The following is a 19436-nucleotide window of genomic DNA, read 5'->3' on the forward strand; positions in this document are numbered from 1 at the left end:
CCGTGACATTGATGGTTCAGGACCAGAAGTTTCATCCTCTTCCTCTTCTGACTCAAGTGAGAATGATTCTGGTGCATCAGGAACCAGCAGTCCTTCTCTGTGGGGTACTGGGCATATAGCTGATGGAATGTTTGGATAATGCACAGTCCACTTTTTCTTCTTTGACACACCTTTCCCAACTGGAGGCACCATGCAGAAGTAACAATTGCTGGTATGATCTGTTGGCTCTCTCCAAATCATTGGCACTGCAAAAGGCATAGATTTCCTTTTCCTGTTCAACCACTGGCGAAGATTTGTTGCACAAGTGTTGCAGCATATGTGTGGGGCCCACCTCTTGTCCTGATCTCCAATTTTGCAACCAAAATAAAGATGATAGGCTTTCTTAACCATAGTGGTTATATTGCGCTTTTGTGATGCAAAAGTCACTTCACCACAAACATAGCAGAAGTTATCTGTACTGTTCACACAAGTATGAGGCATCTCTCTGCTCACTTTGGCTAAACAGAAATGTGTCCCTTTGCAAAATCAAACACTGACAAATAAGAGCACGACACTGTATGATTTCTAGCGCTGATATAGGGCAATTTGTTCAGCAGAGTGATGTAAGCTTCGTTATGATTGCAGCATCCATGACTTCTAGGAATAACATGATGCAATTCATATCATGTATGACGCAATACCAGCTTCAGATTGCATCATTCATTGTTTTGCCTAAAAAGCAAGTACTGTCCAAACCCAGTCATAGATTTATTCATAGATCCAGTCAAAGATGTATTTTAGTCATTTCTGGTTTAAATTGAGATCCCTTCCCTTTATAACTCACTTATCCTCCGCCATTCCCAAGTCAAGGGTCGTATATACTAACCCAATAGCATATCTTGAAAACTAGAGCCAATCAACAATTTTAAGCATCTTTTTCGTTCTAATTCGACCCAGAATTAGTAAAGTCTGACTACATTTATTTCAGAAGCATTTTGGCTGTAGAGCAGTGATATTAGGCTGTACAATCTGCCTGGACAGGTGGGAATGTCAAATCTATCTACCTGTCTCCTATGTAAATTAAGCATGGTGGAATGAGAAACAATGGAAGCCCCATTTACACAGGATGGGAAGCTCACAGTAAGGGAAGAACAGCATGAGTTTATCCTGCCTCTTGAAAGAAAGTCACTGAAGTATAAGCAAGGAGAAAAGCCATATTGGGCATCCATCACTAGACAGACAGAAGAGGTCAGAGCTCTTACAAGCTGAGAAATATGGATCCTTCAAAGAAAGGGGGAGGGGAGAAGCTGAACTCTCTGGAACTGAATATAGGTGAGAAATTTGCTTAGGCAAAGATCTTTCAGCTGCAAAGACAAGGGAAACCAACCCCATTTGCTTTGTGGAAGGAGGGAAAGTCAGCCATTGCTGGGAAGAAGAATGACTGGTGAGAGAAACCATCTTGAACAAAGCCTTTATCTTGCTAGATTAAGTTTTAGACTTTTAGATGTGTGTTTTCATTTTTATTTGCTTGTAACCCTTTCTAACTTTATTCCTTTTATGTAGCAACACTGTCTCCAGCTATGTCTTGTTGTTAATAAGTTTGTTTTATTTTACTATAAACCAACTCAGTGCTGTGTTTAAAGGGAAGGGTGTATTTACCCCAGTTAAGTTAATAAGCTGTGATGTGGTTTTGTCTCTTTACTGGAGTAATGAATCTTATTATTTCTTTGAGCTGTTCAGGAGAGGGCTGGGCACTTCAGAACACATGGTTTTGGGGAAATTCATGACTGAGAACGTGTTGGGGCCATCTTGCTAGTTTTTACCAACAAGACTGGTAGAAGCCAAAGTGAGGCTGTAGACAGGCTGCTGGGGTCAGAATTACTGGACCAGGGCTGTCTAGCACACAGAAATTCAGGGTGTGATCTGCATTCTTGTAGACTCATTGTGAGTGTCCCAGGCTGGGAGCTCCAGCAGCAAAGCACTGTAAAGGCACTCAGCATTGCCGGACAAGTGGTGACACAACCCCTCACTGCTCTGAATTGCACCCCTGGATCCTGACCGGACAGTGAAAGGGGGTAATCAGGAATAGCTAATAGTTAATTTGCTTTAAATTCACATCCTGCTTTATTCTGGATTAATTTTCATGCATACACTAACCAATGTAATAGGAAGGCAAAGAGCACACTTCTGTAGTGTGAGTAGAATTGAAGGGTAATTTGAAGATGCTGCAGTGCGAGAGGATAATTTTCAGCCAGTGTAGAGTGGGAGAGAAGGGTAGTTTGTAGATGTTTGTAGACATCCCATGGGCGTAAACCCAAGAGGAGCAGACACATGTGCATGCTGAAATGTGAGGGGGAGAAGAGGAGGATACTGTTCAGAGGCTCTCTGGGTATTGTAATGTGATTGGGGACAGAAGAGAATTGACAGATGGTACCTGGGTACTGCAGTAGGACTGGGAGGGGTGGGTAAATTGCAGATAATTCCTGAATGCTGTAGTGTGAGCATAGGGTAATGTGTAGACTCTCTCTAGGAGCTGAAGCAAGAGTGGGGGGAACTTTATAGAGGCTCTCTGGATGCTGGAGTGAGAGTGCAGGGCACTTAGCAGATGCCCCTGTAGTTTAGTGATAAGTGCTGCAAAGAGATATTCCCCTTGTTGTGAGTAGAAGGGTGTTTTCAGGGAGTCCCTGAGTTCTGCAGTGTAAACTGATTAGTTTGTGGACACCCGCTGGGTGTTTCAATATGAAACAAGGGGTGTTTGCAAATGGTTCCCAGTACTACAGTGTCGGTAGAAAGGACATCGCAGATGATCCCTATTCATTCTGCAGTCTAGGCTGAGAGGAGCTTGAGGCGTGTCTCAGTTCTGCAGTGTGGGCGGAGGGGAAGTTGTGGCGGGTCCTTATTCTGCAGTGTCGCCGGAGCGGAGTTTGCAGACGGTCCCTGCGCTCCGCCGCCTCCCCTCGGGCCCCGCCCGCCCCGCGCGCCGGTGCCGTTCGGCGGGGGGGAGCGCAGCCAGCTCCTCATTCATGCGGCGGGGCTGGGAGCTGGCGGCGGCGGATCGGCCGTAGAGCGCGAGCCGCCCCCTCCCCGCCTGTGAGCGGCCCCGGGCTCGGGCAGGCGGATCGGACCGGGGGCCATGCGGTTGATCCGGGGGCCCCGCGGGGCCTGGCGGCTGCTGCCCCGACGCTCGCTGGTGGCCGTGCTCTTCCTCTTCTCGCTCTCCTCCTCCTTCCTCTACTTCGTCTATGTGGCGCCCGGCATCGGTGAGAGGCCGCGGGGGGCTCCGGGGCATGCGGCAGCTCCGCGCCGGATCGCGGGGCTGGGCGGAGGGGGCCCCTCGGCGCGCTGGGCTGGAGGTTCGCCTATGGCCCTGCCCGCCTCCCGCCTCCCGCGGGCGGGATCGGGCCCCCCGGAGCGGGCCGGGGCGGCGGCGGGCGGAACCGGTGCCAGCCCCGCGTGATCCGCGCCAGCCAGAAACTTCCAGAGAGCCCGGCCCGGCGATCCGAGTCCCTCAATCCGCCTCCTTTGGCCAGGTTCTGACACCGCCCGGGGCTGGGCTGGGCTGGCCGGCACCTGGCATCTGCGGGGGCGTGTGGTGTGAGCAGAGAGCCGGCTGTGTAGGGGGACAGCAGCGCCAGGAGGGGAGGAGGGGGGTTCCCCCCGGAGCTTCTAGACGTCTTAGGGAAAGACCGCAGAAGGGGGTGGTCTCTGCTCGTACAGTTTTAGTCAGGGTTAGCTAATGGGGTAACAATGCAAGGAGGAGAGCGGGAAATGCTCCGCAATCCACCCTAGAACGTGGGGTGGTTTTTTTCAAAATAGAAAAATGACACAACCTCTATGTCCGGTGTATTCCCTCGTGCCAGGGGGCAGGGGAGAGCATTGGAAGAGGAAGCAAGTTTGTAAAGCCAATGAGCAATGACACCATTTTCCCTTTCAAACGGCAGTCAACCAAACAGCTATTAGCTTCAGAGACACCTAGGCTGTGCAATTAGACCATTATACTAATTCAGTCGGGTGACTAGGGGTCTTACTGCTAACTACTGAGTTATGAAAATGGTAACTGTTTGTTTTTAAAAAATCAAGAATGCTGTATTACCAAATGTTCTCAGGTTGATCAGTTTGACAAGTTTAGTTTCTAATCCAGTACATGGTATATATCTTGTGAAAGAGTTAACTTACTACTTCAGAGGCTGCATCACATCCTGATAAGCCCTTTTCTGAGAAAGGGAATTTTCTTTCGGTTGTGCATAAGCTGGTTCCACTGTCTAGTACAAACTATTGATCTGAAAATTCATGGTATGGTTTGCACCTTCTAATGTGAACAGATTTAAAATCATGTTAGAAATGAAATGCAACTAGTGTGCTTACCTAGCAGTTCTGAGAGTGTCCTGGGTTGATGATTAAGCTTTCTATAGAGATCAGTTATATAAAGTTAGTATTTTCATCACCTTCAGCATACTTTAGAACACCCGCTGTTTCTAACATGCACAACTGATCCATTTAGGGGTTTAGGTCCTGTTGGTATAATATGAAAACCGGAAGGAGGGAGATATGTTCCCTCTGTGTATTAAATTTAGTAGCTGTAAATTAATCCTTGGAGACTTCGGTGTCTAATAGAGCATAGATGAACGTGAACATAATTTTGTATTGTTAATCCATTATTTTCTTCTTTTTGGTTAACATGCAGTTTGGTTTCAGTGATTAAAAATATTTCTTCTATTGGCTTATAAGTAGATCATGAACTTTTTGATAACAGAATATGGAAATCAAAAGAAGCCCATGTATATAAAAACTTGTAATGCAAAGTATGTGTCCTGCATTATTTCAACCTTGCAAAATTCTACTTTTCCTCTGATCTAGGACAAATATTTTTTTGATAATTCAGAATATATTATTCACTTATCAATCCACCTTACTAAAAGATGGGCTGGTAATTACACAATTTTCCAAGGCTGCATTACTTCTGTTCCAGTTTCTGAACTCTAGTTGAGTTTGGGCTCTCATTTATGGCCTGCTATGGGTTAAATTCCGAGGCCACTGATGATTTCCTGCTTATTGGAGAGTTCACTGTAGATGAGTTAAGCATTATCAAAAAAGTGTTAATGATTTAAACTCCTTCCAACAGAAACCTTTTCCTCAGTCTTAAAATGTCTCAGTGTGAAGTGTATACTGTCTTTTAAGGAGCTAAAACTTCCCTCTTGCTGGTCAACCATGCATGGTGAAATGGGCAACCACACACCAAAATGCTATCGCTAGTAAAGTACACCAACAGTGTTGTCTGAGTTCCATCAGAATCCTTTAATCGCCTGTCTTTTTTTAAACCTTATTCTTATCTGGGGCTTGGGTAGCACTGATGGCCTGAAACCTGTCTCTGTATTGTATCCACTGTAGAAATCTGCACAGCTACCTGGGAGTTTGGTATGCATGTTTACCAGCATGACTTTCTTGACTTGGCAACTAGATCTAATGCTCTAAGGGAGGGGAGTTCTGCAATCCTTGATAAATTATAACATCCCAAAATGACAATGTGGAAGCAGTACAGAAGTACTATCTAGCTCTTATTTGAGGAGAGTCTGAAGTGACGAGGAAGGACTTGAGGAAGGTTAATATTGCTGTGTCTCTAGTTCTTAAGTAACTGTGCTGTAGTTCTTAATAGCTCTTCTGCATGGGGAGTGAAGTAGAACTGTTGTAAACATTTTTATTCTGTAACTCTAACAATATTTGAACTATCTGAGGCTTTCTTACTCAAAGGAATGAGTCTCTGTCCTAGTTCTAGCCCCTGTTGGATGCAGTCAGTCCTCTAAAGAATATAAAAGGTGGGGCTGATCTGCTGAATGTTTAATTAAATACACCTTTGTATTGTTTTGTATTGTTGTAGTCTGTATTTGAATAAAAAAAAATATAGGAGTAGAGTAACCTGCAGTCTTGACCACAAATTCTAGATGGTTGGTGAATTCAGATTCTTTTAGGGAAGGGTTTGGGTTCTTTTCCTCTTGTTCTTGCTGTCTTTTCTGAAACGAATGAACTTTTTGTGTAGATGTTTCCAGGTTGCTTATTATGAGTGTTTAGACTTGGATTCCCAGTTTTCAACTAGGGAAAAGGAGAGTTCAGTCCAAAGAGCAGAGTTGCTCTAGGTTCATTTTTATCTTTTCTTCAGAGGAAGTGGAGGAACTCCTGACTTCTAGGGGGTGATTTCTGGGTTCTGCTTAGTGTGTACATGCACTACAAATTAGACTGCATCCATAAACAGGATTTTAAGTGTACGGTGTTGCACATACAGTACCTGTGCTTTCTAAACGCCTTTGTTTGAAGTGCCAGCCATCTGTTTACATTAGACTATAGTTATTTCTCCTAGTGAGACCTATTATTGCAACATAGACTAAAACCCCCAAACCTCCAGCCCACCCTGTCCTTAGAGTTGCTTTGATTTGTGGAGGGAAGCATGTTCAGTGGTTCCACTCTAAACACTGCAAGAAAAAATGTTCAGCTCTAACATCCTGTATAGCTGTCTCCCCACTGGCAATTTGTAATTCAACAACACTAACTATGCCAGTGACTGTAGACAGAACTTGAGCTTCTTTACCTGCTCAGAGTAGGTCTGGGTGACACAGTAGTTAAAAAATACCAGCATCCAGTCTACACTGGTGCTTTCACTGTTAAACACCAGAGGAAATTTTTTGAAAATTCGGAGGTGTACAAGGCCTTACAGGATTGGGTCCAAACTGCTCACTTCTCTGGGGTGTTGAGAACCAATAATTCCTCTTGACCTCAAGGAGAGTCATGGGTTCTTAACTCCTCACAAACTAAGTCTTCATATCTGTTCAGGTTTAAAAATTTTATTAAGATGATGTTTAAAAAATAGTGAACAGAGTTTGAGCATAGAAGTTTCTGGTTATCAGGGAATAACATACAGATTATCGAGGGTGCAAAGTTTGGTTTAAGATAAAGTGGCATGAGGAATACATAATCTGCAATATCCCCCATTGGGGGTAAAAGGTTGATGGGTCTAGTACTGATCTAACTAGTTCAGTTGGGCAGGGTGTGATTTGTTTTGTAACTGAAATTGATTAAATCTGTACAACTCCATGTGTGGATAACTGTACAGGTATAAATGTGTCTTATGCTACTTTAGCTTATTTCCCTAAATTTACAGGAATAAGCTACATCAGTGTAAGGGTACTTATACTGGTATAATTGCATCTCTCCTGGGAGGGGGAGGGTGTATGTGTGTGTGTTTACGCTGGTTTGAAGCCAATATAGGTAAACAGTACAAAACAACAAGGAGTCCAGTGGCACCTTAAAGACTAAAAAATTTATTTGGGCATAAGCTTTCGTGGGTAAAAAACCTCACTTCTTCAGATGCATGGAGTGAAAGTTACAGATGCAGGCATTATATAATGACACATAATGCCTGCATCTGTAACTTTCACTCCATGCATCTGAAGAAGTGAGGTTTTTTACCCACAAAAGCTTATGCCCAAATAAATCTGTTAGCCTTTAAGGTGCCACCGGACTCCTTGTTGTTTTTGTGGCTACAGACTAACACGGCTACCCCCCCGATACTTGACACCAGTACAAAAACTATGTAAACTCTGATCTGATCCTGCATCATCATTGTTGACTGGACCTGCTGGCCTCAACTGATCAAAACTGCAAACCTCTTACACTCCTTGAACCTGACAGTTAAATTTTAAAATCAAGAATTAACAAGTATTAACTGCAGTGTTAGAGATATCATTATCCCTTTGTTGTTTTTTTTTTGGTCTTAATTGCTTTGTCTCAAAAATAAGGAGCAATGAATTTGGTTAATTCTACTTGGTCCTATACTTCTAGATTAGTGTTTCTCAACTGATGGATCATGACCCCCAAGGGGGTCACAAAAGGCAATTGAGGGGGTCATGAGGCATTGAAAATTGTATTATTTAAAGCAAACAAAATTTTGTTTCCCCTCTCCCCTCATGCACTGACCCTTCAAGATCAAGTACTTTCTGTCAACCTTTTGAAACATGCACACAGATTAATTGTACAGGCTTATCATTATTTGTACATCTTTGACTTGTACAGTAAATGTGGGGAGTCCACAAAAATATTGGACTTTGAATAAAGGGCTGCCAATTCTAGAAAGGGTGAAAAACACTGTTCTAGATTAATTCCAAATTCTTGAGACAAAAAGAATAATTCATTGGCACTAATGAGGCTAATAAATGGCTAGCATCCTCAGGTACTGGACCAGATTTTGTAGAAAACAACAAAATTCTGCAAGTTGGCTACATTAAAGCAACACTTAATAGTTGATCACATTTTAAAACCACTGGTAAGGATACTCCTAATTCTAAAGGAGATGTAAGCCCATGTTTGAGGGGTGAGGGGGGGGTAGTATTGCCAATTCCAGGATCAAAAACCGGAAAACAGTCTTGAAAGTCCTGTCTTTTGGGTAGGAGAGGTTGTTTTGCCCATCTTGGCAGCAGAGAAGCTGAGTGCTCACCCATATCTTAAGATGTTATTCTGTCATCCATCACCATAGTATCTGAGAACATTCAAGGTAACATCAACAGAAATAGTGAAGTTCCTGAGGTATCTTCTCTTCCCCTTTTCCCCCCTTTTGGAGTGACAATGGGGGAGTCCACCTACCTGTCATCATCAACTCCATATGTGTGCAGGAAAGAGTTTTGAGACTTTCTTCCCAAGTTAGTCTGGGTGGGGAGTCCTACCTGGCAGCAAGATAAAACTGTTAATGTAGTCTCTTGCTCTTTTGTGTAGCATGAGCTGAGGACCCCACTTCTGACAATGTGCGACCTCCTCCCTTCGAAACATCTTAGTGTTTATGGGATAACCCTCATGCGTCTGGGATACTAGGTGAATGGGTGCTTTAGAAATAAAGGTAAACCTACCCCCTTTCCCCTGCAACTAACTAGTCATTATCTGATATGCAAGAATTACTTGAGAGAATTTGGTAGGATTTGATGTCTTCTCACCCTCAGCGCAAGCAGACACTATCCAGGAGATGCATTTCTCTCCTTTCTCCAACCCTTCGTCTCTTCCACCCCCAACCATGTTCTTTTCTCACATGTTACCTGGCTTCCTATAACTCTCTCTCCTGGTTGTTCCCTGGGATCTCTCTGGATGCTGCTGCCCTCAGTGTCCATTCCTTAGGCCTCCCCTTTTCCAATTGCCAGAGAATCTTAAGATCTCAGTGTTCTAGCTCCCTTCCATTAAACAGAATGTTGGGTGATGCCTGTTTATGCTATGGCTAGCAGGAGTGCCGGATTCAACTGTAAATCCTCCAGCTGGCACCAGTGCACATGCAAATTAGGTGCACAGCTGTGCATATGTTAATGCAATAAAGTTCTTGAAAATTTCACCATTTAGCCTTGACTGCTCTAAAGAATTCTAATTAAAATTTTCCACCATTGTCACTGGTTCAGCTGCACTGGTGTGAGCCATACTGGGGGACTTTGTGTAGATGGGCTGCTAGTACAATGTCATTTAGATTTGCTCCGATTAGATTTAATTGGGACAATGATGAAAAAACTTGGGCTGTCGAACTATTAAAAAAGATAATCACAATTAATCATGAGATTAAATAGTCGCGATTAATCAGTTTTAATCACACAGTTAAACAATAATAGAATACCAATTTTAATTTATTATAAATCTTTTTGAATATTCTCTACATTTTCAAATATTTATTTCAATTACAACACAATACAAAGTGTACAGTGCTCACTTCATATTTTTGATTGCACTCTTTTTTACAGTGCAAATATATGTAATCTACAAGTCAAAGCATGAAGGGGCATATGAATTTTTAACATATCTGGCATGTAAATACCTTGCAAGTGTGCCGTGTGAACATCTGTTCCCCCTTTCAAGTGATATTGTAAATAAAATGGGGCAGGATTATCCCCTGTAAATGTAAACAAATTTGTTTGTCTTAGCGATTAGCTGAACAAGAAGTAGGACTGAGTGGACTTGTAGGCTGTAAAGTTTTACATTGTTTTGTTTGAGTGCAGTTATGTAACACAAAAATTCTACATTTGTAAGTTGCACTTTCACGATAAAGAGATTGCACTATAGTACTTGTATGAGGTGAATTTTAAAAGTCTATTTTTTTACAGTGTAAATATTTGTAATAAAAATATTAAGTGAGCACTATACACTTTGTATTCTGTGTTGTAATTGAAATCAAAATATTTGAAAATGTAGAAAAAAGTCCAAAAATATTTATAATAAATTTAAATTGGTATTCTATTATTAACAGTGCAATTAAAACTGCAATTTTTAAAATCTAGTTAATTTGTTTTGCATTAATTGCTTGAGTTAACTGTGATTAATTGCTTGTAAAATTTCCCTGGGCCTAGAGTAGACAAGGCTTCAGTTGGCATGTTCATTGACATTCTCCTGAATTAATAGGACAATTCACATTTCCTTGGTGCTATTTAAGCTTGTTGGTGTGTTTGCATGTTGACAGTTCCCATCACAACTAGAAGAGCTGTCTTTTTAGCATTGTCCTTTCCTTAAGCTATTTTGGAAATATCTCACTGGTACAGCTCAACCAATGAGAGTAATTGTGGGAGTGAACTTTAAGTGGCTGCCACCATTTTAGGCAGTGTCTAACCCTGCTGTGAACAGATCTGCACAACCATGGTTGTCTATAGTGATAGACTCCAGGAACTCAATCTATTTTGCTTAATAAAGAGAAGGTTAAAGGGTGATTGATTACAGCCTGATGACATGGGGGAACAAATATTTGATACTGGGCTCTTCAGTCTAGCAGATAAATAATGTGATCCAGTGGCAAGAAGTTGAAGCCAGACAAATTCAGACTGGAAATAAGGTGTAAATTTGTAACAGCAAGGGTAATTAACCATTGTAACAATTGATGAAGGGTCATGGTGGATTTCTCGATCAGTGCATTTTAAATCAACGTTGGATGTTTTTCTACAAGGGATGCTCCAGAAATTATTTTGGGGAATTTCTATGGCCTGTGTTATAAAGGAGGTCAGACTAAATTATCACAATGGTCCTTTCTCGCCTTGGAATCTGAATATGGTTTAAATGCTGACAGCTTGGCTAGCACTTACATTTTTGCTGTAATAGTGGGAAATCCTTAAAAGAACTTCAAGCCTATATTGTAGGCAAAGCCTAGGGAAATGAAAGGTCAAATTCTGTAGGAAACAGACAAACTTGTCACGTATCCGTGGGGAACCTGACTTTCTTGGGATTTGGGTTTGACCCTGTTTTTTTCCTCTGAACCATGGGTAACACCACCCTTTCCTGTTCTTGACAAAACATCCTTGCTCCTGAAACTGTCTACCCTCCTTAGCATCCTGCAAGCTAGAGCCTGCACAGAGTGAAAGAATGAATGTAAACACACCCAACCTCTAATTCTCCTTGGTACTTGAACAAAATACTCCTCTATGTGTGCGCACACATGTTTAAATAAAATCTGCCTTCCCGGCCCAGAACTATTTACTTCTGCTGATTGCATAAATGCAGTGGATTTCCCCCAACCCCAAGAAACCTGTGAATTTTAATGTTGTTCAGCTCTTCAGTTTCATTGTCTTGTTTCTGGTTTGGAAAGGGTTATTAGAGAGAATACCACATAACCATTAATTGCCATTGTGCATTATGCCTCATGATAAACTGAGTGCCACTATTAACATGGATTGGTTGTTAAAGACAGAGTTTCAAAGGCCCAAAGAGCTGTCATTTCATATCTGGGCTCCTTACTGAAACAGCAGTCTGTTTTTATTGACTTATGGTAAAACTACTCAGGGCAACAAATAGGTTAAAGGGATGCTATTGAGAATCATAGGACACGTTTTTGTTTACTTTCTTAGAACATGTCTTCTTTCAGTGTCTGGCTGATAACTTCAATAAGGGCTATAAAGCAAATGTGGTTTAAATCACAAAATGCAACTGCACTGGCTTTAACTGTGCTATAAACAAAAGAACCACACATCCATATACTTCAGTCTGTTCCCAAAGTTCTGAAAATAGGGTTTTCCAGCTTTGTTTCCAAGTCTATGCTTGCGTCCTCCAATTAAGAATAGTGCCCAGTTTCACTAGGACACATGCCCAGAAGTAAATTTGTGTAAACTGCATACATACACAGAACCCAACACTGAAGCAGGGAGTTGTAAATCTATACAGAAACAACTCAAAAGCACAGATTTAGTTTGAGCTAAACAGTTTCATTTTAAGTTTTAATCTATATTGCGCTGTGTGTTCCTTAACTATCACATTTTTTGGTTGCTTGTTGAGCCATTGCTGTAGAAATCTGTGTGGTTTTTTTTATGCTATAGTCAAAGTGTGGTTAGTTTAGCTCTCCTAAAAATGTAGTCCTCTCTTGCCAATGCAGTTTTGAAGCTTAATAGGAATTAGAAAGTTGGAATGTTATTCCCTATCTCAGTTCAAAGTAATAGCAGTGCTTTCACAAATCAATTGTAGAGTCAGTTACTGTTCATCTTGAGCATTTTCACCTTAAGTTAGGAATCTCCAGCAACTTGTTTTTGGTTCTCTTTCGGGATTGTTGCTACATTGCCCTGAATACTTAGGAAAACGGAGGCCTTCACACTGTAATTGTATACTGCCTTCTGTATTCCAGAAGTGTTTTCCTTCAGCTTTTACCTTTGACAAGAGGTTTTTTCTTTAAACCTGGGCTTGCATTGGGAGTCTCATTTGGCTGAACCTGGAAAATGAAGAGAAGCTAGATCATTGGGTTAAAAAAAGCCCTTTCTGTCTAGTAGAGTTGTAATTCACTTTGGTTTTACTTCTCCAAACTTAGTGGATAACAGATGCCTGCTCCAAACTCATCAGTGGGGACGCTGGTTATGGTAAAATAACAAAGAACTTGGTTTTGGCATGGTAGCAAAATTCTTGAGTGCATCTTTTTTTCTCTCCAGTGCTTAGACATTTTCTCTCAATAAACAGTAGTGCAATAAAAGGGAATCTAAAATTACACAACTGCTACTAATGTGTCATTCTACGTATTGCTCTTAACCTGTTGTCCTTCCCTGTAAAATGTCTCACTTAATTGTTGTCAAATGTGATGGATACAGTTTAATTGTATAATGTATCATTTTGACAAATCTCAAATGCTCAGCAGTTAGTGGTGGAAATGTTACAAGAAGGTGGTGAGGGAAGCTGGGCATAGCTGACAAGACTTGGAGGGTTGTGGTGGTAAGCATTGACATTGGAAACAGCTCAAGAGCTATTAGCAGTGGGCAGTGTGGAAAAGGTGGATTGTAAATTGAGCTCTGTTTTACAATGGGAGACAATAAGGTGAGCAGAGTACTATAAAGAGGTGGTCAGGTTCAGCCCCCTTCAGAGATGGGTGGAGATGTGAAAGAAGAATACCAGAATTACTGCAGCAGAGAAAGAGGGATGGGCGTCAGAGACGTCAGTGATCGTTTCTTACTGGGGAGGGGAGGGAAATCTCCAGGAAATGTACACAAGGCAAAATAAGTAATGAGGACACAAGCAATGCTTGAGCATCCTTTGCCCCATGGGCATCTGCCGCTCAGTCAGTAATTTTGTGTTAGTTTATTCTTCTGATTCACCATGGTCACAAATGTAGATCCAGATTAGTTGACTCCCAGGAGGTATAATTGATCACTACCTGCCCCTCTGAAAAGAGTTAAAATAAATAAGACCCCAAGCAAATCAAACAAAAAGCGCTATACCCCAAACAGTTTTTATACCCTGATAAAGGAACAGAACTCTATTTCCATGAAATCCACTGGGGATCTTACTTTTGCCAGATATCACTGTAATGGGCAACAGTACAAAACTCATAGACAGAATGCTTGAGTAGTTTTAAATGCTTGGTTTACCTAAGCATGCTGCTCAGTGGTAGAATTAAGAGTTAACAGATCTACTATGTTAAGCATGGCATGAGACTGACAGTAAACATGATGAATAATCACAGCTTTATGTCTTGAAGATTAATTTTAGGACTAAAGATGCTCTTCTCTTAAAGGAACATGCAACTAAGGAGACCTGCTTCAGCCATCTCTTACTATGGGGTACGAGAATTGTCTACACTACGGCCATGTTTAAACACAGTTATTACAAGCATTGCTTCTGCAGCCATTGTGTCTAATACCCAAGTGACAGAGGATGTCAGGGCTACAGCTCTCTCTCTCTCTCTCTTTCTTAACATGCGTTAGTTGGAAGCATTCTTTTTGGCAAGGCTAAAGACTTGCATGTTTGGATACCAGTCTCAATAAAAATGTAAGTTACTGTTTTTTTTATATGCCTGTTAGGTATCAGTTATGTTGAATAGTGTTATCTGACTTGGATTGCTGGTTTTAGTTATTTCTGTTGGGTGCTCAGTATTGTAGGGTTAAACATTTTAAAAATAGATATTCATTGTAGACAACTAAATATTGACAAATTTTATAAGTGCTTATGTACAAATGTTAGAAGTCTAAATACTAAGGTGGGCGAACTTGAGTGCCTGGTATTAAATGAAGATATTGATATAATAGGCATCACAGAAACTTGGTGGAACAATGATAATCAATGTGACACTGATACCAGCATACAGAATATATGGGGATGACAGAGTAGGTCACGCTGGTGTGGGAGTGGCACAATATGTGAAGGAAAGAAGTCAAATATAATAAAAATCTAAATGAATCAAACTGTACCATAGAATCTCTATGGATAGAAATCATATTCTTGAATAAGTGTACAGCAGTAAGAATATACTACCGACCACCTGATCAGGATGGTGGCTGACTGTGAAATGCTCAGGGAGATTAGAGGGGCTACAAAAACAGAAACCCTCTAATAATGGGGTCTAAACTAGCTGTTATCACTCAAGAAAGAGATCTTGGAGTCATTGTGGCTAGTTCTCAGAAAACATTTGTTCAACGTGCAGTAGCAGCCAAAAAAGCTAACAATGTTAGGAAACATTAGGAAAGGGATAGATGATAAAGCAGAAAATATCATAATGCCACTATATATTTCCATGGTACACCCCCACATCTTGAATACTGTGTGCGGTTCTGTTTACTTTTTTTTTTTTTTTTTTTTTTTTTTTTTTTTTGAGATGGGGTATTAGAATTAGAAAAGGTACACAGAAGGGCAACAATAATGATTAGGGGTATGGAACTGCTTCCATATGAGGAGAGATTAGAAATGCAGGGACTGTTCAGTTTGGAAAAGGGATGACTAAAGGGCGATATGATAAAGGTCTGTACAATCATGAATGATGGAGAGAAAATGAGTAAGGAAGTGTTATTTACCCCCTATTAAAAAAAACGCAAGAGCCAGAGGTCCCCCAATGATGACTGTAGGATTAAAACAATCATAAGGAAGTACTTCTTCACACAATGCACAGTCACTCTGTGGAACTCATTGCCAGGGGTTGTTGTGAAGGCCAAAAGTATAACTGGGTTCAAAACAGAGTTAGATAAGTTAATGGAGGATAGATCCATCATTGGCTGTTAACCTAGATGGTCAGAGGTGCAACCACATACTCCCAGTGTTCCTAAACCTCTTGACTGGAAGAAGCTGGAATTGGAGGACAGAGGATGGATAATTTGATAAATTGTCCTGTTCTGTTCATTCCCTTTGAAGCATCTGGCACTGTCCACTATAGGAAGACAGAATATGGGCTAGATGGACCGTTGGTCTGACCCAGTATGACCATTCTTTTGTTCTTTGCTGTATTCTCTCCATGAGGTGGAATTCATGCAGGCTAACAGAATAAGCCATAGTAGCTTCCTGTTTGGTGGGTTTTCTTGTAAAACAGTGATGTGGATCAAAGCTTTATCACAACAATATGTAGTGGCAAAACCTTATATGGCATTGCTACTGTCCAGCCAGTTGTAGTGTTGTGCTTGACTCTCTGCTATTTGCAAAATGAATGAATAACCTGTAGAAATGTCATGGATTCAAAACATTGGTTGAATCCATCATAATTACTTCCAGAGATGCATGCCGAAATCAAATGTTGCTCACAATTAACAACAAACCAGATCGCTCTCCAACCAAACTAAACAAACATGGATTACTTTTTTTCCTGGATGCTGCCAGATTTTGTCTTGTGTGGCCTGAGGAATCAACTTTCTGTATCTTCCATGAACAGTCTACCACAAGTAGTTCAACTCTGGAGATTGATCATAGGCACTGACTCCGTGGGTGCTATGGGGTTTGAGCACCCATGGGGAAAAAAATAGTGGTTGCTCAGCACCCACCAGCCACACCTGATTGGAGGTACCACTGAACAACTGTTTGGCGACTTGGGGAGGGGCTTGGGGGAAGGCTGAGAGCCACGAGGGCCTCGGGGAACTGGGGTAGGAAGAGGTGGAGTGGAGCACTCTTGGTAGGAGAGGGAGGGGGGAAGAAAAACTCAGTGCCTATGAGATTGATGCCCATCTATCTCTACCCGCCAGAGTGCTTTTTCCTCGCTGGATTCACTCAGGGTTTTTCCTCAATAGATTGAGTGGTGTAGCTGTGTTTTTATGGCGTCAGTGGATCCCTATGGGAGAACTCCAGCCTCCTATTTCTGAGGGAAGGAGAGGAATCACAGCTGTGGCCATCAATGCCTGAATAATAAGCTGTCTTGGAGGTTGAAAAACTAGAGCTGACAGCACGGAAAGCTGCAGTGTCAACCAGGGTCCTGGACAACTCAGGTGGCTACAGTTGTGGAGACAAAGGGTCTGGCAGCTGCTGACTTGTTTTCTGAGCCCATTGTCTGTCTTTTCCAGGTGGACTAATTATATTAACTCAGACAGCATCTGAAGCAAACCCTAGAGACTAGGTCGGAAGGGAAAGGGAGATGAAACTATAGGGATCTATATGTGTGTGGCAACTTTTCGTGTATCAGTGCCGTAATGTAGGCAAAGTTTAACTTCCAAACAGAGCATGAATCTTTAAGAGCTAAGCAGTCTGAAATTTCTGAGGGTCTCAGTTGCTGAGCGGAAGTGGGTGGGTAGTAACAGTGGGATTTTTGAGGTGGAAAGGCCACCCGTGCCTACCTATAAATGTGTTACTATGACATGCATTTTGATCTAGCTGATGTTTTATGGAATCTCTTATGGATTATTCCTCCAAGCGCAGTGCTTACACAGGTATTCAGATAGAGAAAATGCAATAGGGTTGTCTAAGGGCAGGATAAAAATAATTGTCACTGAACAATTTTACTCATAAAAGGCTCCTGTGTGTATAACTAATTTACTGATTAGACGGAGCTCCTTAGAAAGAGAGATGTGTTTCCATACCAGGTTTTCCATCTGGCTAGCTATACTTTGAACAGTGAAGCATTTGTGTGGTGATGATAATACTTGAACATCTTCCATATAAAGAGCTCAAAGTATTTTATGAATGGTAAAGTAATTCCTTCCTTAGAGACATCATGAAACTTATCTTTATTTGTACAGTAGGCTATTGAAACACAAAAAGATAAATTGTTCCCAAGACATGGTGGAGTAGAGAATAAACTCCAGAAGTTCTGACTGGGGTCAAGATGGTGATGTTGTCTATATGGCTCTTTTTGGACCTGTTGAACTAGCACACTTTACATTAAAGCTACAGATCCAGGAATCCTATAATTTCTTGGAACTTTCTGGAACTATTTTATTTTGTAGGCAAACACAGTCTGCCTCTGCTAGCTTTTGGGTCTGGCTTTTTGGTCTGTTTTCTAGTGCCTAGCACAATGGGCTTCTGGTTTTTTACCAGGGCTCTTAGGCACTATGATAATGCAAATAATAATTGAAGTGTGATGTAACTTCCCAAGCCGGGTATCCCTGGAGATACACAAATGAATCATAATCTGTTACTGGAATAGTCCCAGAAGCAATGAAAGGACTGTACATGTAATCAGTCCCCATAAAAAATGCCTCTGGAGTGTGTAGTTACTGCATAACATTCAAAAGGCAGAGAGACTGTGGCCCAACTTCAGTTATAATGAAGAATTTCCAGTTTTTTCTTTTTGTGATCATTTACATTTAATCTGAAAACATGTTCTCATCCTCTGTTGGGATGTGTCTTAAAGGTCTTAGTCTCTGTCTAAAAACACCTACAGTCTGTGTGAAATGAGTCAAATCTTGGCATGATTATCTTAGTGTTCATCTTTTTGAGGTAGATAAGCTGACTGGAACTGATGTGACGTTTTTCCAATGGCACTTTAAGCTGAGGCTGTGTGGATGTTAAAGATCTGTCCTTAGCTACAGCCTGTCAGGATTACGTTATTTCCTTGAGTTAATTTAGGTAGTGTTGGATCTTTCAGCATTGTGGAAGTGGCAATGGCAATCAGGTTCATGAAGGTCATGCTGCACTTTAAAACCTTCCATTAGGCAGCCTGCAGTCCGGGAAGTTTAACATGATCCTTTCAAAACTGAGAGAACCACCTTTTAGAATCACTCTGAAACGGTGTTCTCTAGATTTTTACCTCATGGCAGCAGCTTCAGTATGCATGGTGCACGTACTTGAGGTTTCAGGGATTGGGTGATGCTGCGGTACACATCATAAGCCTAAGGTGTTGCTATGGACTCCTCAAGCAGACCTTTCAAAGGTGGTGTCAAATTCCACCTAATAAATCATCTTGCTAAGCTTTTGCTGCACCTGCATGCCCATCCACAAACACTGCTTCTAAAAAAAATCCTTAACTTTTTCATCTGGAGAGGATTAAAGATCTGAGAACATCCATCCAGCTCTTGAGTCATTTGATACTATAGTAGTGCAGTAGGTCAAGAAATCTCCAAGAGAATCACGTTTAAATAGCTAGCTGCTTGCATCTCCTTGGTAGGCCTACAACTCCAAGCTCATGTTAAAGCTCATTGAGTCGGAGGAATGTCAGCTTCCCCAGCTAGCCTTCTGGAAGGGAACAAGTTGGAGGCCAGCAGGGCATCTGTGTAACTTTCAAAACACTATTGCTTGGATTGACCAAATCTACATTTTGCCCATCGCAATCTGTGTCTGGGTTACAAGTTCCCCAACGTTCCCAGCTCTATGAAATCAGTGTGTTCCAGTTGTGGTGATGGGGAGTTTGAGATATTTTGTGTTTTTTATTTTGTATGTTGTGCTAAGCTGTTCTCACTTTTCACCCCCTCTTTTGACTTGTTTGTTGAAGTTTGTGGAGGTCACTTTTGTGTCCTACTTGCTTGTGCAGAGTGGTTTTCTCTAGATTTTTGTTAGCTACTGTGTTAATTTCTGAGCTGTAAACAGTGCTGGGGAATCATTAAATTGATCTTTTTTTATTTAAATTTTAAAAATTACAAATTATAGGAATTTGTAAACATCCTCTAAAAACAAAGGCCTAAATTACCAAACAATACAATGGAATGATAGTATGGGACAACTTTAGGATGACTGAAAATTTAATACTGAATACCTCTCTGGAGATTGTGGTTCCAAACTATAGAATAAATGTCTCTTCTGGGAGGACTATTCTTTCTTCTTCTGGTACATATTGTGTATGTATGAAGGCCTTGAAGTGTGGCTCT

The 19436-nt window shown here is 41.4% G+C and overlaps 1 protein-coding gene across 2 annotated transcripts in view; it reads left to right on the forward strand.

Moving 5' to 3' along the window:
* Positions 1–2945: 2945 nt before the first annotated feature.
* B4GALT5 (beta-1,4-galactosyltransferase 5) overlaps positions 2946–19436 on the forward strand; it is a 62964-nt gene continuing 46473 nt past the window's right edge. The window contains exon 1 of one of the 2 annotated variants that reach the window (XM_034787172.1): positions 2946–3239. In XM_034787172.1, the coding sequence (XP_034643063.1) occupies positions 3113–3239 (127 nt within the window). In that variant the 5' untranslated portion in view covers positions 2946–3112. Of the gene's footprint in view, positions 3240–14190; positions 14215–19436 lie in introns of those variants that run through there. The other variant, XM_034787173.1, reaches the window with a different exon arrangement.

The sequence above is a fragment of the Trachemys scripta genome, chromosome 12 (assembly GCF_013100865.1).
Source record: "Trachemys scripta elegans isolate TJP31775 chromosome 12, CAS_Tse_1.0, whole genome shotgun sequence".
Lineage (NCBI taxonomy): Eukaryota > Metazoa > Chordata > Testudines > Emydidae > Trachemys > Trachemys scripta.